The sequence below is a fragment of the Bison bison genome, unplaced genomic scaffold (genome assembly GCF_000754665.1).
Source record: "Bison bison bison isolate TAMUID 2011002044 unplaced genomic scaffold, Bison_UMD1.0 scf7180017864352, whole genome shotgun sequence".
Taxonomy (NCBI): Eukaryota; Metazoa; Chordata; class Mammalia; order Artiodactyla; family Bovidae; genus Bison; species Bison bison.
Genome location: NW_011494924.1, coordinates 3655664 through 3675137, shown reverse-complemented (window position 1 = coordinate 3675137; position 19474 = coordinate 3655664). Strand labels below are relative to the sequence as shown.

The following is a 19474-nucleotide window of genomic DNA, read 5'->3' as shown; positions in this document are numbered from 1 at the left end:
AGTGGCCTCAGGAAGCGAAGGGTGACAGCCGGTGACAGTGCCTCATGGGTGAGGCCTTCTTGGTATCAGCTGACTTTCCAGGGAAGCTCGAAATGCAGTTTCAACCCTCAGTTTCAGTCAGCAGACTAGCAACAAAGCAGAAGAAACAGTCAACCAGCAGAACTAAAAAGGACATCCGAGGTTTTGTCTTCTTTCTCCCCCTCAGCCAGCTGCCCCTGGCTTTGCGCTGCACGCCTGCCCCTGTGAGCCAGGACTCTGGTCTGGTCCTCCTGTTAAGGACCTGATTCCTGGAGGCGTGGGGGCCACACTACAAGATGCACACACTCCTGTACAGGCCACGTGTCACCACCTCATACAGAGAGGGGTCGGTATGTGGGAGGGGCTTGGTGATGCCCACCGCGTCTCTCCACCCGGCTGTGAGTGATGCCGGGCGATGCTTTCTGATAAGTCACAGCGCCATTATGTTTTTGCTCTACGCACATCTTTTTACATGTGTTGTTATTCACAATCAATCAAAGCCTTTTTTAACTTTATAAAAGAACCTGGAGCCGTACGTGTGTAAAAAGAATCTCTAGGTGTAGTTCAGTTCAGTTCATTCAGTCGTGTCTGACTCTGCCACTCCATGGATGCAGCACGCCAGGCTTCCCTGTCCATCACCAACTCCCAGAGTTTCCTCAAACTCCCATTGACTCAGTGATGCCATCCAACCATCTCATCCTATGTTGCCCCCTTCTCAATCTTTCCCAGCATCAGGGTCTTTTCCAGAGAGTCAGTTCTTTGCATCAAGTGGCCAAAGTACTGGAGCTTCAGCATCAGTCCTTTCAATGAATACTCAGGACTGATTTCCTTTACGATTGACTGGTTTTGGTCTCCTTGCAGTCCAAGGGACTCTCAAGAGTCTTCTCCAACACCACAGTTCAAAAGCATCCATTCTTTGGTGCTCAGCCTTCTTCATGGTCCAACTCACATCCATACATGACTACTGGAAAAACCATAGCTTTGACTAGACAGATCCTTGTCAGCAAAGTACTGTCTCTGCTTTTTAATACGCTGTCTAGGCTTGTCATAGCTTTTCTTGCAAGGAGCAAGCATCTTTTAATTTCATGGCTGCAGTCACCATCTGCAGTGATTTTGGAGCCCAAGAAAATAGTCTGTCATTGTTTCCCCATCTATTTGCCATGAAGTGATGGGACCGGATGTAGACGTGCCGAAATCTGAGATTCCGTTTCCCTGGCCAACAGGTGCTTCCACAGACATTTACTGAGCATGTACTTTCGCCAAAAGTATGAGCATAAAGTCTGGTAATGTTATCGTCCCATGGGGTGTTGGACAGCAAGAGCAGGTTTTCTCCAGCATCCCCCGACTTCATGATAACAAGCCCCAGAGACCTGGGAGATACAGGACCACCGGGTGTGGGGTGGGCTGAGTAGACACAGTGCGTGATACATGTCAAGAGGATAAGGAATTCTAGGACAGGGTCCATGTTTTCGAAATGACCCGTTATGAGGTCTAAGTCATTCTTCCCAGGACCATTTCTTAAAGCGATTTACGAAGAATTAGAGGCTAACGTCAGTATATCCTCTAGATATCTGGGAACCGGTTTCCTAATTATACCAATATTGTTAGAAGCCTTTGGAGATTATAGTTATTGAGTTCCAGATCCAACCTTTTCTTCTGGTAGATAAGCAAGAAGGTTAGATTTTAGTGCTGAACTTTGCAGAGTTGAAGCAGAGCTGGGAACCAAGGGTCAGCACAGGGGTGGGGAATGGGAGGGTGGAGATGTGTGTGTGTGTGTGTGTGTGTGTGTGTGTGCACGCGCGCGTATATTTAGTGTACACCGGGTAAGACTTCCTCAGAGTCAAAATGTTCATTGCCAATACAAATCCAAAAAAACTTCCGCTCTGATTCTAACATTGTCCTGAAATGGTTGGTTGACTCAAGGAAACGCACTTCCTTCGGGAGACTGTCCAAGTATGGCGTGAGAATGACGTCACCAGCACAGTCAAACCCTGATTATATATAATCAACTTTCCAGGTGGATGTGATGCTTTGTTCTGATGTCTTGAGCATTTCTGTTCGTGAGAACTGGAGGTGCTCAATTATAGCAGCGTCACCAGTGAGGATCTTGAATCCTCATAGCACACACACAGTTTTATGGCTGTCAGCAGTGGCCCCGAGAAAGAACTTCTAGAACCCCTCTGAAACAATTTCGTTGCATATGTAACATCAATCTGGGACCACCACAGGCACCAGTTGGGAATATTTGCTGGTTTCCCTTCTGGAGTCAGAGCCTTGTCACTGTCAGAGGACAGCGTCCTCCTCGTCGTACAGCAGATTTTCTTACAGAAGAAAATCTCTTCTGTGGAGGGTGTGTGGAGCTCTTAGGATGCACAGCGTTTGGTTAGACCAGTCTCATCACCTTGGCTCAGGGCAGGCTCACACAATGAGCGGGCTCCTGGTCAACCTCACCCTGTGATTTGTTCCTGAAGCTCTGTCTCTGAGTCACTTTGCCTTTCACCCATTTGTCAAGCACCTCAAAGACGGAGCTGCTTCTTTACTATCTCCAGTTTGCCAAGGAAGCTGTATCTTCTTCAAAATCGAACCCCAGGTTGACCTTGGATTAGCCAGGCCTCAGTTGCTATCTCCACTTGGACCTTTCTGGGTCCCCCTGACATGGTACGAACCCATCTTCTAGAAATACTGCCCCGAGGCACTCCCCAGCATTCACCTTTCAGGTTGTCCTCTGTGAAAATCCTTTGGGCTTTGGGGTCCAATTTCCCTAAAATAGCCTCCTCCGAGTCCTCAGATTTCTGCCCCTCCTAGGGTCCTGTGTTGCCTTGATACAATCCTTTGCCTCCCAGTCCAGGTCACCAACTCAAATAGTGCCTCTGAGCGGGTGTCAGCCTTTCCAAGTCTCCTTATTTTTGCGGCGGAAACATAAGATTTAACAACCCATCTGAAACACAATTTTACATTTTGATTGCTTCTGCCCCAGCCATACTGAGGTTACTTTCAATCTACATATATTTGTGGGAACAGGCTTTTTCACTGCAGTTCAATTCAAGTACACCTTATAATACCAGTGATTATAAAATACCATGGACTAACAGAGTGTCTTGCTTCCAGAGAGTTCAAACTGCTTTATAATTCTACCAAACGTAATTTATCTTCATAAGCTGCTGCAGAGACAAGGAAAAAAGCAAGATTAATAATCACATTTTATAGATGGTGAAATAAAAACCTGGAGAAATTGAGTAACATTTTTCCAGAAATGCACAGTCCTTCCTGTGCTCTCTGATTAGTGTTGCAGATTTATTGCCCGAGTTGGGAGTGGCCGTGAACCTTGCACTTATGTTATTAGTGTGGGTGATGGAGACATGAACTTGGCCGGGGAGGTTGGGTGAGGAAGGGCTTGTACTGTGAAAGGTGATGCAGGGTTAAGGTCATGCTCTCCAGTAGGAAGAAGTTAAAGAGCATCCCTTTAACTTCTTTAAAGTTAAAGGGGGTTGTGAATGGGCAGTTTTCTTTCTAAAGCTAAATGACAGGGACTTCGTTGTTGGTTATATTAATCTTTGTACCTTTTTCGTAAAGATAAATGAAAAAACTCTTTAATGGTTATGTTTTAATACATTTAAATAGTTTTCCTAATGTTTAAATTTATAAGGAAGAAAATGGACCTTTAAGATGAAGAAAGGGGGACTTCCCTGATGGTCCATTGGTTAAGAATCTGCCTGCCAATGCAGAGCACATGTGTTTGATCCCTGGTCTGGGAGGATTCCACATGCCATGGGGCAACTGAGCCCTTGTGCCGCAACTCCTGAGCCCATGCTCTAGAGGCTGTGAGCCACAGCTGTTGAAGCCCATGTGTCTAGAGCCTGTGCTCTGCAATGGGGGAAGCCACTGCAATACGAAGCGCCCACACCGCAACTAGAGAGTAGCCCCTGCCCGCTGCAACTAGAGAGAAGCGCGTGCAGCAGTGAAGACCAAGCGCAACCAAAAAATAAATAACAGTAATAAAACTTTTTAAATGAGGAAAAGGGATGCTTTTTATCTAACTGCCGTCACATGGCCTTAGACACATTGTACATAATACATGAGTGATGTACTGTCTGTTGACTGCTTTCTCTGGGCCAGGCCCTGTGCTAGGTGCTCCGATGATGCTGTTTCATTTTATCCTCCTACCAACGTCAGGAAGTTGGTATACAGCCACAACCTGATGGCACTGTGAACTTGGGGTCCTGAGTGTTTCCACTCAACTCAGGTGGTATCCACGCCTCTGTTGGAGGTCATTCCCCCATAGGGTCACAACATTCTGCACGTGATCTGGGAATGCCTCACCAGCTACATGTACTGTCAGGAGAGCAACTAGAGTGAAATATCAAAGCTTAATCTCTGGTGTGTTGAAAATGACAGTTGTCTGTTCTCTTTCTGTAGAAAGATAGAATTTTCCATGTCTTGCTGTGGAAATGTTGGAAAGGAACAATCTCTCTTTCTTAGGTGCAAATTTTGTCTGACACTTCGTGTGTGTTTCAAGTATTTCTGATGTCCCAAAATAGCAGTGAGGAGCCTCTGTAAGAGGATTCCATGGGCTGGTAAGTGAAGGTTGAGTCCCTGACAAAGCCTGGGCGGTTCTGAGCCCAGAGGGGAAAGGCCATGTCCCAAGCTGGCAGTCCTACCCACTAGGGACCCAAACCGAGACCAGAAACAGCCCCCATGCAAGAAACCGGGACGTGATCTTTTTTCTTTTTTTCTTTTTTTAAAGCATGTAAACTTTGAAATAGAAAGGCCAAGTAGTCTGCCTCTTGTCATATAGGCAGTGTTGCCAAGGAGATGGCACCAGCTTCAGGGAAAACTGGTGCCTGCTGAGGGTGTGGGGTTGAAACAGAAGGGTTTATTCCTTCTTCAGAGGTGTGGTGAGCACCTGGGTGCTCCATGTGTCTGTGCTAGACGCCAGAGGTGCAGCCAGAGGCCAGGGATGGACATGTACTCACCCCGCCCTGTGCCTGGAGGCCACTTCGCCCGATCACCTCTCCCAAGAAGCCCCCCAGGCTTTGCCTCGCCTGCGTGTGCTGGGCGCTGGTTGTATGTTGGCTGCAGGCCCATTGTTGCCTCTGACTAGACAGTGAACTCCTAGAGGAACCGCAGGGTCTGGTTTCTGATCATCAGCACCCAGCACAGTGCCTGGCACATAGGAGATGCTTAGGAAAATGGCAGTTGAGTTATTCTGCTAAGTGACTAAATAAGGGGCGCTAAACTCTGTCTTAGGATAACCCCTGCTAATAATGGTTTCTTCACTGAAGAATAAATACACCTTAGCAACCATCGAATATGCTTCAGGTGCACTGAACAAAAAGAAACCAATTTTAGACTTGACTTTGAACATCAAGGAGTTTGGAGCCTTACAGACCATTGGAGCAGGGACCAGGCATCTGCCCGATCATAGCAGAGGGGTCTTCAGTTCCCCAGGGATTACTGAGAGGCCAGATAAAGAAGTACCTTCCTGACCTGAGGGTTCATGTTGAGCAGATTTTTATGAAGCATCTTCTGTGTACCAGTGGCTCAAAACATAGAAACACAGGCCCTGCCCTTGGGATAGTAGAGGGCGAACACCCAGACATATATATACAGCAGTTGTTGTTGTTCAGTCGCTCGGTCGTGTCTGACTCTTTGTAACTCCACGGACTGCAGCACACCAGGCTTCCCTGTCCTTCTCCATCTCCCGGAGTTTGCTCAAACTCATGTCCATTGAGTTGCTGATGCCATCCAACCATCTCATCCTCTGTTGTCCCCTTCTCCTGTCTTCAATCTTTCCCAGCATCAGGATCTTTTCCAATGAGTCAGTTCTTCGCATAAGGTTGGTCAAAGGATTGGAGCTTCAGCTTCAGCATCAGTCCTTCAGGTGGTCAGTTAATATTTATTGGACCGATCTGCTGGCTCATGTCTGTATGTTCACCACACAGTCCACCAGCACCGAGAGCAAGGTGTGTTTGAGTGAGGAAGGGGCGGGGAAGGACAGGCTGTCTCAGAAATGTGACCAAAGTGTCATGTGTGCAGACAAGAGGACACAGCCTTTGAATGGGGGACAGTTTCAGAGTAAATTGGAAACGGTTGAAACCAAAGACAGGGGACGAGTAGGGGTTTACAAGAGAGGGCTGGACCACAGAGGGCTCCAGCAAGCCCACAGTGTGGAGCTGAGTGGATGATGGCTTCTAAAGGAAGAGGGAAGAGATGGGCCTTATCAGCCCTGCCCGTTCACATGCACGGAAGCCTGCTCTTCCCTGGGTGAAAGGCTCGCGCCTGGGCTCTCATTCCTTCATGAAGATTTGCCCCTTCCACCCTCCTTTGTTTGCAAGCCTTAGAACTTTCCATCTGAATCACATATTTTAGCACTTTTCTTATATTTAATAAAGGTTTATTCCATCTACAAATCCTTACTGATTGGCTCCTAAATGCCAGACCCTGTGCTGCCCTCTTGGACGTAGCAGAGGAGACAGACGGTGAGGAGGTTATTGGGAAAGTGCTGTAAAGTGACATTTACGGCACCAGAGATGGAGACTGACTGGTGTCGAGGGACGCCTGTCGGCGGCGGTGACAATTAAGCGCAGGTTTGAAGGATGAGCGAGAAGGAAGCCGCCACCTGAGAACCAGTGGAGAAAGCATTTGATGCCGAAGCTACAGCTCCGCAGGAAGGCTCAGGAAACTAGTTAGGCTGGGGCTCACTGAGCTAGAGTGGACTGGGTGACAGTGCCCGGTGGGGGAGGGACTGGGATTTCCTTCTCAGGGTGGCAGGGAGCCTGGGAAGGACTTCGAGCGGAGGGCCTGTGACCTGTTGAGCTGGTAGAGAGTGGACTGGAGGAAGCAGTGCTGGATGGAAAGATAGGAAGGCCCAGGTGAGGTGGTCAGGGCCAGGGCGGTGGCAGCAGAAGCGGAGGATCTGGGGCCAGTTGAGCTGCTTCGGAGCTGCTGTTATTGCGTGGCAAGGATGTGGAGGGAGAGAGAGGAATCAGCGATCAATCCCAGGTTTCCACCATGAGTAATGGGGCGCTGTGTGGGGTGGGGGTGCAACAGGAATTCCATTTAGTGAAACAGAGGACAGAGGGAGGAATTATTTGGGGTGGAAGGGTGCAGAGGAGCAGAGTTCCCTTTTAAAGACAAGTTGAGGTGACTGAGAGATATTCCAAATGGAGATGTCAGGCCATCAGAAACATAACGCTGGAGCCGAGAAAAGTCCAAAATGGAGACAGACTTTTGGAAATACACAAAATGGGATTTAAACCACTAAGAGTGGACACAATGACCGTTGAGTTTCCCAGCATGCAGAGACGAGTACAACAAAATACATGACTCGGAATAACAGAGCCTTGTCCTCTCTCAGTTCTGGAAGCTAGACGTCCAAAACCAAGGTGTCGACAGGGCCATGCTCCCTCTGAACCCTCCAGGGAGGGGCCTTCTTGCCTCTTCTAGCTTCTGCTGGCTCCTTGGCTTGTGACAGCATCACTCCAGTCTCTGCCTCCATCTTCACATGGCCATCTTCCCTCTGTGTCTGTGTCCAAATCTCCCCCTTCTTCCGAGGACACTGGTCATACTGGATGAAGGATACACCCCGCTCCAGGATGACGTCATCGTAACTGATGACATCTGTAGTCACCCCATTCCCAAAGAAGGGCACACGTTGAGCTACCGAAGATTAGTACTTCAGCATGACTTTGGGACACAGTTCAACCCCATAAGAATTACCTAGAAAAACAATGAAATGAGAGAAGAGAAGGGGTCCTGGGGCTTTGCCATGGGCAGCACTTGGACAGAGGAGGACAAGCCGTGAGCAACAGAGCAGAACAAATGCAGGACCACGTAGTGTCGTGCGAACCAAGATTGCCTGTTTCAAGACTGGATGGAACGATCAACTGTGTGGAAGAAACATGACTCTCAGGCTCCAGAGCTGAGAAACTGACCAGTGGACGCGACGTGGTCCCTGCTGGCCTCGACGAGCTCCACACTTGAGTGGAGCGGAGGGGCAAGTCCAGCGAGAGGAGGGAGGGAAGATGCGAGAGACAGAGCGTTGGAAGCTGCCGGAGATGACTCTTCAGAGATTTGGCTTTGGAAGGAGAACAGAGAACTAGGGCAACAGCTGCAGGGAGCTGAAGGGATTAGGAGAGGTTTGGTTTTGGCATGTTTTGTTCTTGCGCTCTGTTTTATTGTTTTTAGATGGGAGACACTGAAGGAGAGTGTGCGCTTGGATTAGGTCTGTGTGTGTGTGTGTACTGTGAGACACTGGAGGAGAGTGTGCGCTTGGATTAGGTCTGTGTGTGTGTGTGTACTGTGTATGTTTTTGTGCTCGACTTCAGTTGTCACCTGTGCTTTGGTGTCGCCTCCCCAGCGACCCGTGGGGGACAGGGCTGCACCTTCTGTTTCTTTTGTCTCCCAGCTGCCCTGCCTGATGCCCATGCATTTGCTCACTAGGATCACAGCAAAAGAAATCCTCTGCCGTATATATCGCGACGCCAGGAATTGCTGTAATTCCGTTTTCTGATGGGCTAAACCATTTTTTAAAATATTTACTTACTATTTATCTGGCTGTGCTGGGTCTTAGTTGAGGCATGAGAACTCTTAGTTGCAGCATGTGGGATATTACTTCCTCAACCAGGGATTGAACCTGAGCCCCTTGTATAAGGACCTCAGCGTCTTAACCACTGGACCACCAGGGAAGTCCCCAACTAAATGATTTTCACAGATCCCATACCTGTAACGTGAGTCTGCTGTTTCTCGCCCAAGAACATCACTGGCATGCCCTTTGCATGACAGTCTTACCTGTTGGATTCTGCTGGGCAGATCATCAGGGAACAGAATCTGAGAAATGGGTTTCCAGGGGTTCCCAGCAGTCTGCTTAAGGGCATGAAAAAGTGAAAGTGAAAGTTAGTCACACAGTCGTGTCCCACTCTTTGCGATCCCATGGACTGTAGCCCACCAGGCTCCTCTGTCCTTGGAATTCTCCAGGCAAGAGTACTGGGACATGAGGGCCAGTTAATTAACCTGATAGGAAGGACAGCCTCATGGTCAAGTCCAGAGATGGCCACACAGAACCAGAGCAGCCTGTTCCTAAGACCCGAGTGTCCAGGCTGCAACGGGCAAAGGGACAGGTCACAAGAACGGGAGACAGAGGTGCTGAGATGCCTGATTCTGAGCCAGCAGCAGCTGCCACAGGAGGGGCTTCTCAAGACCAGAGCAGGGACCTCCCCAAGGAGAGGCCCGAGTCTCCACGTGAGAGGATGCAGGTAGACACGTCTGACTCTCGAAGAGAGAGGGCAGAAAGCAAAGCAGGTTCTGCCACATGTGTAACAAGAGCATGTTGTTTTCACTATCATGTTCTTTTGAGATACTCCCTTCTTTTCAAAAAGATGTGTTGTTTTTGTTTTTGTTTTAAATAAACCGAAACCACCGCGGAAGAGATGGCATTGCTGGAAGCAACCTGCGGTAGTCTCATCAGTTCCACCTAATGATGTGTGGCTCTGGAAGCCCTGGTGTGCGGGGGCCCCGCTGGACACAGTGACCTAGGCCAGGTTGAAGGTCCCTGACCCGGGGCAGTCCAGCACTGACGCCTCCCCAGGGCATCCGTCCCGGAGGGCAAGAGCCATCCCCCACGTCCACATGAACCGTCAGCAGCTAGGCTGGGAGGAGACAAAGACCAAAGACAGAGCGAACTGCCAGGCGCAACACTGGAGCTGAAGACACCCAGCAGCGAGGGGACGGGGACAGGGGAGACCCCTTAAGTAACAGCTCGCTCCCCGGCCCTCCGCAGCAATCCCCTCCTTCCAAGCTCACGGAGACCCAACCGTGGCCTCGCCACCCAGACCACAGTCTTGGTGCTCTAGAAGCATCAACAGTAGTGCTGCCTCTCCAGCTCCAAGGAAGGGAAGAGACTCCTTTATACAGCTGAAAAATCAAAAGACTTGATAGCAAGACCTTTTGGTTCATATTTGCTTTTTCAGAACCATTATGTAGAGAAAAAAAACCAGCAATGAGAGCCAGTTTAAAGGAACAGGCAGGGAGATGCTTTGTGCAGGGAAAATTCAGCTCGAAGTTCCAACAAGTGGAGGTGCTCCTGGCATCCCCTCCCTCCCTCCTCTCCTGCTGGCTGGGCAAAGATAACCCAGATAGAGAAAAGTCTCCCAGCTCCTGGGCTCCCTCTCCAGGCTGCTAAAAAGGTGGAGTTGCATCTTCCTGGATCACTTCATCAAGGGGACCATTGATAGACAAAACAGAAGTTGGGCCCATGCATCAGCAGAATGCCTTGAGCCACGTTTAAAAAAAAAAAAAATCATAAATTGAGTTCATATCTCATGCTCTGAACGTGGTTTTCTCCAAAATGTACCCCTAGCAATCATGACCAATTCCTAGAAAAGCGGAGCTACTCTGTGGTCTTTGGTTTTGATTACCAAGTACATGTGAAATTTTCTCTTTGAGTTTAGGTGATTTCCTTTAGAAGTTCCAGCAGGTAACCAGGTTTATCATGTGAAGGAATATAGTTTCTAAAGTTAGGAAAGGGTTTATAATGGAATTCTGATTAACACCTGAACTAGGTACTATAATTGTCATAATAGAGAATTCTTTAGAAGGTAATGAAAAAAAAAAAAACTAGTGTTTCCTTGGAAAAGTGTGATACAAACCCCTAAAAAGGGATTGTTGGCATAAACAGATACTGGATTTAATCCCATTCGGAGTGGAGGCAACTTGTTTTATATATGACTGAAAATAAAATACCTGTACTTCAGAATTCCTTTGTAAAAACTGGGCATCCTTGGGACTTCCCTGGTAACCCAGTGGTTAAGACTCGGAGCTTCCACTGAATGTTCAGGGTGCAGGTTTGATCCCTGATCAGGGAACTAAGATCCTGCATGCCACTCAGCAAAAAAAATTTTTTAAACCTGGGCATTCTCTAAAGGTTGGTTTCCTGGATTTTCAGCTACAAAAGATAATTCTTGAGTGTCTGAAAGGCATTGATTAGCTCGTCTGGCTGGAGTGTGATGGTAATGAAGCAGTAGCTGTGGTTCCCTCTGGGTCTGCTCTACAACCTCAGACCTACCGTGCATCTCAGCCAGTCATCCAGCCAGGCTCCCTACTGATGGGAGGACCAAGCCAAAGGATGCAGGGATCATTGCAACCCAGCTCAAGAACAGCAGGACCTTGAGTAACAGTAGCTTGGATTTGAAAGACTGGATTTTTTTTTTTTTTTTTAGAAGTCATACAAAAATAGCTTCCTGCCTTTCCAAATTGCTAATGACTTTTTTTTTCCATTCTTCCTTTTCAGGGCCCCTGAGATCATCCTGGGTTTACCATTTTGTGAGGCAATTGATATGTGGTCTTTGGGCTGCGTCATCGCAGAGCTGTTCCTGGGCTGGCCGCTGTATCCAGGAGCTTCAGAGTACGATCAGGTGGGTCCAGACAGCACAGGTGTTCTCAGCCAGCTCTCTTCCTTTGTCTGGATGGGCACCCCATCCATAACCTGACATGGGGTGGGGCTCTGAGGTATGATACTGTCTCCCAAACCTTGCTTCCCTTCAATCACTTTTTTTTTTAATTTAGCCACGACCTTTATTGAAGCATCTTACCTGTGTTATCTCTTCAAGTACCAGTATCCAAATTTACAATTGAAGATCACCTGGCTTTTCTTTCTTTGTTCTTCTTCCTTTTCCCTTTTCCTTTGATTACTTCTTTCTCTCCCTATAAAATTGTCATTTTTCTCTGAGACGCTAGAGCCGTGAGTATACCACGTGTATGGTGACAGGAAAAGCCCTGACCTCATTCCCATCTTTCCTTACAGATCCGGTATATTTCACAAACACAGGGTTTGCCAGCAGAATATTTATTAAGCGCGGGGACAAAGACAACTAGGTTTTTTAACCGGGACACAGACTCGCCGTATCCTCTGTGGAGGCTGAAGGTAGGAAGAGCGCCCACTTGTTCCTCACCAACACCCAGCTTTCGGGGAAGAAGGTCCCCGTGAAAAGTACCCCCATTCGCAGGGAGCCTTTTTAACCGAGGCACGTGGGTCCTGGCTCTGACTCTGATTCGGCCATGGCGGGGTCGCGACTGTGGTTGATACATGGTGGATGGATTTTTGAATGTTCAGAAAGCACCACTTTGCTTGACCTACTGCCTTTGCACCTCAAGCTCTGATTGCTAAACTCCCTCAATTTCATCCAGTAAACCTGGATGACCTGCCTGGTTGGCTGCTGGATAGAGAAATGAAAGAAGTGAACGGCCCCTGGCCCTTAAGGAGCTCCCAGTGCAGAGGGAGACTGAACCTGTGTGACAAGCCCTGCCCCCTCCCCATGACCAGCACCCTGTTTCAGGCAGGAACAGAATGTGGGAGCCTGGAGGAGGGAGCCTTGATTCTTGCTATGGCAGAGGGTTGAGGAGGAGCATTTGAGCCAGGCCCTGAAGGATGCAGAGAGCCTTGCAGGCAGCAACACAATGTACGAAGGCTCCGGGAGGGGTCTGCTGGCCCCGCCGGCAGGTGGTGTAGCGCCTCACTGCACACCGTAAACTCCGGCAGTTTGACTTTAACGGAAACATATTTTGCTTTCACTTTGATCTGTGCCTAGTAATTAAAATTAATGTTGTTTTTTGTTTTTTCCTGGGGAGGAGAAAATAATATACGTCTTAAGTGTGTTTTGTGTTCATTTTAGGTGTTTCCTTTTTTTTGCAAGAGTGTGGGTGGGTATTTTTTTAACAGAAACCACAGCCAAACTGTAATACATTAGAGATGATGCATGGTCAGTGATGGCAAAAGATTTAGAAAAGAGATCTGGCAGCTGAGCAGGCCTCTGAGGCTCCTGATGGGAGGCTGGCGTTTGGCAGCTGTTGAGGGTGAGCGGCTCAAGGTCAGGTCCAGTGAAAAAGAGTCCTGGCAGGAGGAGGCTGAGGCTGGCCAGGGCCGGGGTTCATTTCTGTGTCTTAGTTAGGAGACTCAGGCCTTCTTGGCCAGCTGTTCCCTCATCGAAGCCTGGATCTTAGCAGCTCCAGGTGTGCTGTCCTTGAGTGAGTCTTGGAGGATCAATTACCTGTGATCCATGAATTAGTCCAAAACCCCATAGTCATTGGAAACAGCGGCTTCCTAGACTGAGGCCAGTTTAGGAACCGGACGTGTGTCCCCTGGACCCAGGCAGAGAGGACTGTCGAACAGACTCCAGAGCCAGCAGTCACGTGACCTTGGCAAGCTCCTCAGGCTCTCTGCCCCCGTTTGTCCCTCTGGAAGATGGGCTGGTAATCGGCCTCCCTAAGTTGGTTGTGAAGGGCATTATGTGAGTTCACGTGCTTTGGAACAGTACCTGGGGACTCCCCTTGCAGTCCAATGGTTGAGAATCCGCCTGCCAATGCTGGGGACTCAGGTTCGATCCCTGTTCCAGGAAGGATGCATGTGCAGAGGGGCAACTAAGCCTGTGCCTCCCAGCTACTGAAGCCCACGTGCCCTGTAGCCCATGCTCCACAATAAGAAAAGCCACCACAATGAGAAACCCCCTGTGGCCACAGTTGGAGAAAGTCCTCATGCAGCGAGGACCCAATGCAGCCACAAATAAATACACGGTTAAATAGATAAATAATTTTAAAAAATAGTGTCTGACACATAGGGAGAGTTCTATGTATATGAATTTGATAAATTAAAATTTTAAAATGTGTGGACAAAAGGCTTCTGCTTTTGCACATATGAAACCTAACCGCATCCCTTAAACGTAGGGGAGAATGTAGTTTTCGGGGTTGTGGCATATACTGCCTTCTGGGGATCCCCCCAGACCCGACTCAGAGCTGGCACCCCAACAGTGTTCATGGGAAGGGAGGAAGGAGGAGGGGTGAACTAAGTGTGGAGCAGGAGGAGAGGAAGGAATTCCTGGGCAGGTCGCTTTAAGAATCCTATCTCCTCTCTGAAAGGTGGGAAAAGATCCTCAGGGGGAGAAGCAGAGGTTGGCAGGTTTGAGTCACAGTGACTAGGAAATAATTCATATTACCAATGGCCCGTTGCCTGTCTTGACCAGACACCAGATGACCATGAAGCAGAGACGGGGATTAAGTCAAAAGAAGCAAGGAAGTACATTTTCAACTGTTTAGATGACATGGCCCAGGTAAGCTCCGTGAGTGAGTATACAGTGTTAGCCCTTTCAGGGCCACACACAACAACACTTCTGCAGGAGTAATTAACAGAGGATGGGGGTAGAAATCCACCTGACTCCAATGTGGTGGCTGACTTTGACCTTAAACAATGAAATGTCAGCCTTGGGAAGTATACCACTGAGTTTGTGGAACATTTTTAAGACCTTACACAAGCTCTTTAAAACAGCTTCAGTTTACTGTCTCTCAATTGTAAAATAGCACTGGCCAATCTTACTGATGTCTTCATGAGAAGAATTCAAGCCCATTAGTTCATTTGAGTACCATGAGGAGTTCTCTAGTGCCACCTTATCAAGGGGCCATAAACTGGTGACTTGAGGCAACAGTGTTTATTCTCTTGCAGTGCTAGAGGCCGGAAGTTTGAGATCACAGTGCCAGCAGGCCATGTCCCCTCTAGACCAGCTCTAGGAAGAAACTGGCCCAGGCTGTTCTAGTTTCTGATGGCCCCCAGTAACCCTCAGTTTCCCTTGACTTGTATGTGCATCCCCCAGTCTCTGTCTCCTTCATGTGGCCTTCTTTTCTCTGTGTTCTCTATGTTCCCTCTTTTCTCTGGGTCCAAAATCTCCCTTCTTTCTCTTACAAAGACACCAGTCATTGGCTGTATGGCCCACCCTACTTCATTGTGACTTTAACTTGGGTACATCTGCTGAGACTCTGTTTCCAAATTAGGTCCCATTCCCGGGTACCAGGGACCAGGACATCCATCTTCTGTGAGCACTCAACCCAATGCAGTCAGTCTCTCTCAGGTCACCTTTGTGTCCAGAGAGAATTCTAGAACATCAGCTATTTTTAGAATAAGACCTAGTCTAAAATCAGGGCAACCCAAAGTGAGTTTTTCTTCAAAGCAATGAGAAACACAGCTCCAGACCAATGAACACTTAACACACTTCTTACTGAAGATAAGCGTAACCAAAACTCATAACTCCAAGTAAAGTATACTTGTCAGTTGATTAGAAGCTTTGATTTTCTGAGAAAACTGAAATTGCTTTCCAGTACATGTCTTGGGAGGGAGGCGGAAAAGAAAGCACCACAAAACAAGGCTTTTAAAGGTCATCCTAGTATAGGTTTCCCAGGCAGTACAGTGGTAAAGAATCTGCCTGCTGATGTAGGAGACACGAGTTCGATTTCTGGGTCAGGAAGAGCCCCTGGAGAAGGAAATGGAAACCTGCTCCAGTATTCTTCCTGGGAAATCCCACGGACAGAGGAGCCTGGTGGGCTACAGTCCACAGGGTCACAAAGAGTTGGACACGACTGAACGACTGAGCACACACACACACCATATAGACTTGCTCTTGGAAGAAAAATCTTGTGTTCAGATATCCTGCCTGCCTTTGCCAGAGATGGTCCCAGTGAACCCTGGGATTCAAATAACTCAGACCCTGGCTCAGGAGCTGCAAGAAGACTGATCTGCTGTAGGTATAGGAAGCAGGCCCCAATACCTCTCTTGTAAGGTTAAAGAGCTAAACCTTTTTTGCATCTTATTTTTCACTGCTTGGTTGTAATTATTTTTTTTAACCATGGGAAAATATGTGTAGCCTAAAATGGTACAACTCTAAGTATACCATTCAGTACATTCACATTGTCATAAGCTCAGTCTCCAGAACTCTTTTCATCTTATGGTTCTTTTCAATGATGCAAGGTGCATTTCAACCTAACTGATGAAAGCAGAGCCAGCTGCGCCCGCACACTCATATGTGTGCAGGTGCCCACAGGGGTCTCTCTCTTCCCTGAGCAGCCCCCACCAGCCTCTCCTGCAGAGAGAACAGCTATGACCTGCGGGCAGTGATGACCCGTGGTAGCACCCCCCACAGGGCAGACACAGCCTTCTGGGGGTTGTGAAGGGGTGCCCAAGAGATTAGGATGGAGCTGCAGAGCACAGAATAAGAGGGATGGGGCCAGGGAGGCCCAGCGGAATCTTGGTAACTTGTCCCCACTTGCTTGCAGGTGAACATGACCACAGATTTGGAAGGGAGTGACATGTTGGTGGAGAAGGCGGACCGGCGGGAGTTCATCGACCTGCTGAAGAAGATGCTGACCATAGACGCCGATAAGAGAATCACTCCAATCGAGACCCTGAACCACCCCTTCGTCACCATGACGCACTTACTCGACTTTCCCCACAGCACACAGTAGGTGTCCTGGTGGATGCTTTATCCCAGGGGTCAGCAGACTCTTTTTTAAAGCCCCAGGTAGTGCATGTTTCAGGCTTTGTAGGGACTTCCCTGGTGGGTCCAGTGTTCAAGACTCTGGGCTCCTTTCAATGCAAGGAGCGCAGGTTTGATCCCTGGTCAGGGAACCAAGATCCCACAGGCCTCGAGGCTCCCCCCTAAAAAAATTCAGGCTTTGTAGCCGTATGGTCTCTGTCACGACGACTCAGCTCTGCCATTAGAGTTGAAAGCAGCTGTAGACATTACAGAAACCAACAAGGGAGGCTGTGTTCCACTAAAGCAGTATTGATAAAAATAGTCGGCAGCCACACTGGGATCCTGGGCTGAAGTTTTCTTAACACCAAAAAGAGGGAACAGTGGGGCATGAGAGGGCATGAGGCCGGGTGGACCAGACCTGGGGTGTCTGCATGAAGGGAGGTGCTCAGAATGGCAGCATCTGTGGTGCAGAGCCATGTACAAGCCAGAGGTCATGCGTGGATTATTGGTTTGTTCATTCATTCATTCATTCACTGGGCTGGGCCGGGAGCTGGAGGCAGTGGGGAGCAGAGCAGATGGGTACCCTGCCCACTGGAGTTTAGAGTCTATAGGAGAGAAAGTGAAAGTTGCTTAGTCGTGTCTGACTCTGTGACTCCATGGACTATTATAGTCCATGGAACTCTCCAGGCCAGAATACTAGAGTGGGTACCCATTCTCTTCTCCAGGGGACCTTCCCAACCCAGGGATCAAACCCAGGTCTCCCGCGTAGCAGGTGGATTCTTTACCAGATGAGCCACTAGGGAAGCCCAGGCATACTGGAGTGGCTAGCCTATCCCTTCTCCAGGGGATCTTCCCAACCCAGGAATCAAACTGGGGTCTCCCTCATTGCCCGTGGATTTTTTACCAGCTGAGCCACCAGGGAAGCCCCTATAGGAGAGAGGAAGGCACTAAACCAAAGATCCCCAAATAACCAGGCTGTTCTCAGGGGATACAAAGGGCAAGCAGAGCATGTAACACGAGGACCTTGCTGGAGGCAGGGCGGGGATGACCCACAGATGTGACCGCCCAAGGAGAGGGAGCTGCTTGGTGGAAAGGCCAGTGAGAGTGGAAGGGGCCTTCCCAGGTGAAGACCCCAGCACGGGCAAGATCAAGCACCTGGGGACAGGGAGAGATGAGGCCTCAGGATAAGCCAGTGGCAAGGCTTCCGTGTTATGGATTTCGCTCTTTCTCCTAAGAGTAATGGGAAGTCATTAAAGGATTGATGGCCAGGGAATGGCTGATTGGAGTTGTGTTAAACAAAGATCGGTCTGCTGTCGCTCGATCAAGTCAAATAAGCTTGGAAAAAATGCCCATCAGATCTGGCAACTTGGAGGTTGCTGGTAACTTATGGAGAGCTGTTTCTGTGGATGGTAGAAGCAGAAACCAGTTTAGCAGGTTGAAAGATTGAGTGAGAGATGAAGAAATAGATGGTACCCTTTCAGGAAGGAAGGCTGTGAAAGGTGGGGGGAAGAAATAGAAGGGTGACTCAGGAAGACCCAAGGAGGGGGTTTCTTTTCATATGAAAGAGACTTGAGCATCTTAAGAGGCTGATGGGAAGTGCCTGGTAGTAAGTAAGAGATTAAAGATAAAGGATGCTCAGAAGATGTTTCTCGAGGTAGTGGGAAGGACCAGGATTCGGAGGGCAGGTGGAGGAATAGGCAACATCACAGAGGGCGGGCAGAGGAGAGCGCATGGCTGTTGCAAGTGCCTGGTGCAGTGGAGCAGAGTTGAGGGCTTCTTCCACCAGCTTCTGTCTCTCCCTGTTGAAAACAGGGTATTGGTGGTTAAAGGAGGGTAGGAAAGCTTAGGTAGCGGAAGGTAGCAGAGACAATTGAACAGAGAAACAGAGCAGAATCGCTGAGTGTGGGGGTTGGATTTGAAAAGCCTAGGGTGTACATGAACTCCTCAGGTGAAGGCGTACAATCAACAGAGTCCTTCCAGGTTGGAGTTTGGCTGCGCTGCTAAGAGAAAAAGATTGACACAGATTTATGATGTTGGCAGTGAAGAGACTGTAATCCAAAGTCATGGCTATGCGAGGCTTAGCTAAAAGAAAAAGGAAGTGAAGCTGGGAGGGGTCCAAAGAGACTGAGTGGTCTGATCAGCTCAGAGAACGCTTAGTATAGTCATAGTTGAACTAGCCAGATGGGTGGAAAGTGTGCCCAGGAGGTGGGATGCTTGAATTTGTGGTTGTGGAAATGGCACGGTTTCAGGCTTGACGGTCCAAGGAATGGGGTGGCTGGAATTGACAACAGGTCCCTGGAGATGAGAAGGAACTAAGGAGCCAGGGAGTCTGACCAGGAATCAGGGTGACTCCGAAGGGCTTCCCTGTTGGCTCAGACAGTAAAGAATCTGCCCGCAAGGCAAGCAACTCAGGTTCGATCCCTGGGTCGGGAAGATCCCCTGGAGAAGGGAATGGCAACCCACTCCCAGTATTCTTGCCTGGAGAATTCTGTGGACAGAGAAGCCTGGCGGGCTACAGCCCATGGGGTCACAAAGAGTCGAACACAACTGAGCAACTAACACTTCCACTTTTTCACTTTTCGAAGTCTCCCAGATGGGCAGGACTGAGCAAGTGGCCCGGCCTCGGTGACTGAGGGGGAGAGAAGAGAAGGGAGGATTAGTTTGAGGAGGTGCCATCACAAAGCACCACCAAGTGGTCGAGTGTCATGAACAGCAGACACTCATTTTCTTATTCTAGAAGCCCACGATCTAGGTGTCCGGCAGAGTTGGCTTTTTCTGTGGCCTCTTTCCTCGGCTTCTGCCCGAGTCTTCCTGTGGTCTTCCTCTTACGCTGTCTGTGTCCTGATTTCCTCCTCCTTCTAAGGAATTGGATCAGGGCCCGCCCTAATGACCTCATTTCACCTTTAAAGATCCTATCTCCAAATTCAGTCCCATTCTTAAGTACTGGGGGGTTAGAACTATAACATGTGAATCTGAGGGGCACGGTTCAGCCTATAAACAGAGTCAGGAGAGAGATCACTTCAACCTCTGAGGCACTTGGGGCATGAAAGAATAAACAGCCCTCTCCCTGGGTGTCTGCCGGGAGAAGCAGGGTGCTCAAGAGAGCAGCAGGTTTCAGGTGGCATCAGGAGAGAGAGGGATACATGGAAAGAGCCTGCAGCCGAGAC

General features: G+C 48.9%; 1 protein-coding gene across 1 annotated transcript in view; it reads left to right on the top strand.

Moving 5' to 3' along the window:
- The window catches only part of HIPK2 (homeodomain interacting protein kinase 2), a 143385-nt gene that overhangs the window by 64399 nt on the left and 59512 nt on the right, over positions 1-19474 (top strand). Inside the window, exons 2-5 of the mRNA XM_010854943.1 lie at positions 11306-11429; positions 11819-11938; positions 14031-14117; positions 16108-16292. Coding sequence (XP_010853245.1) covers positions 11306-11429; positions 11819-11938; positions 14031-14117; positions 16108-16292 — 516 coding nt within the window. The remainder of the gene's footprint in view (positions 1-11305; positions 11430-11818; positions 11939-14030; positions 14118-16107; positions 16293-19474) is intronic.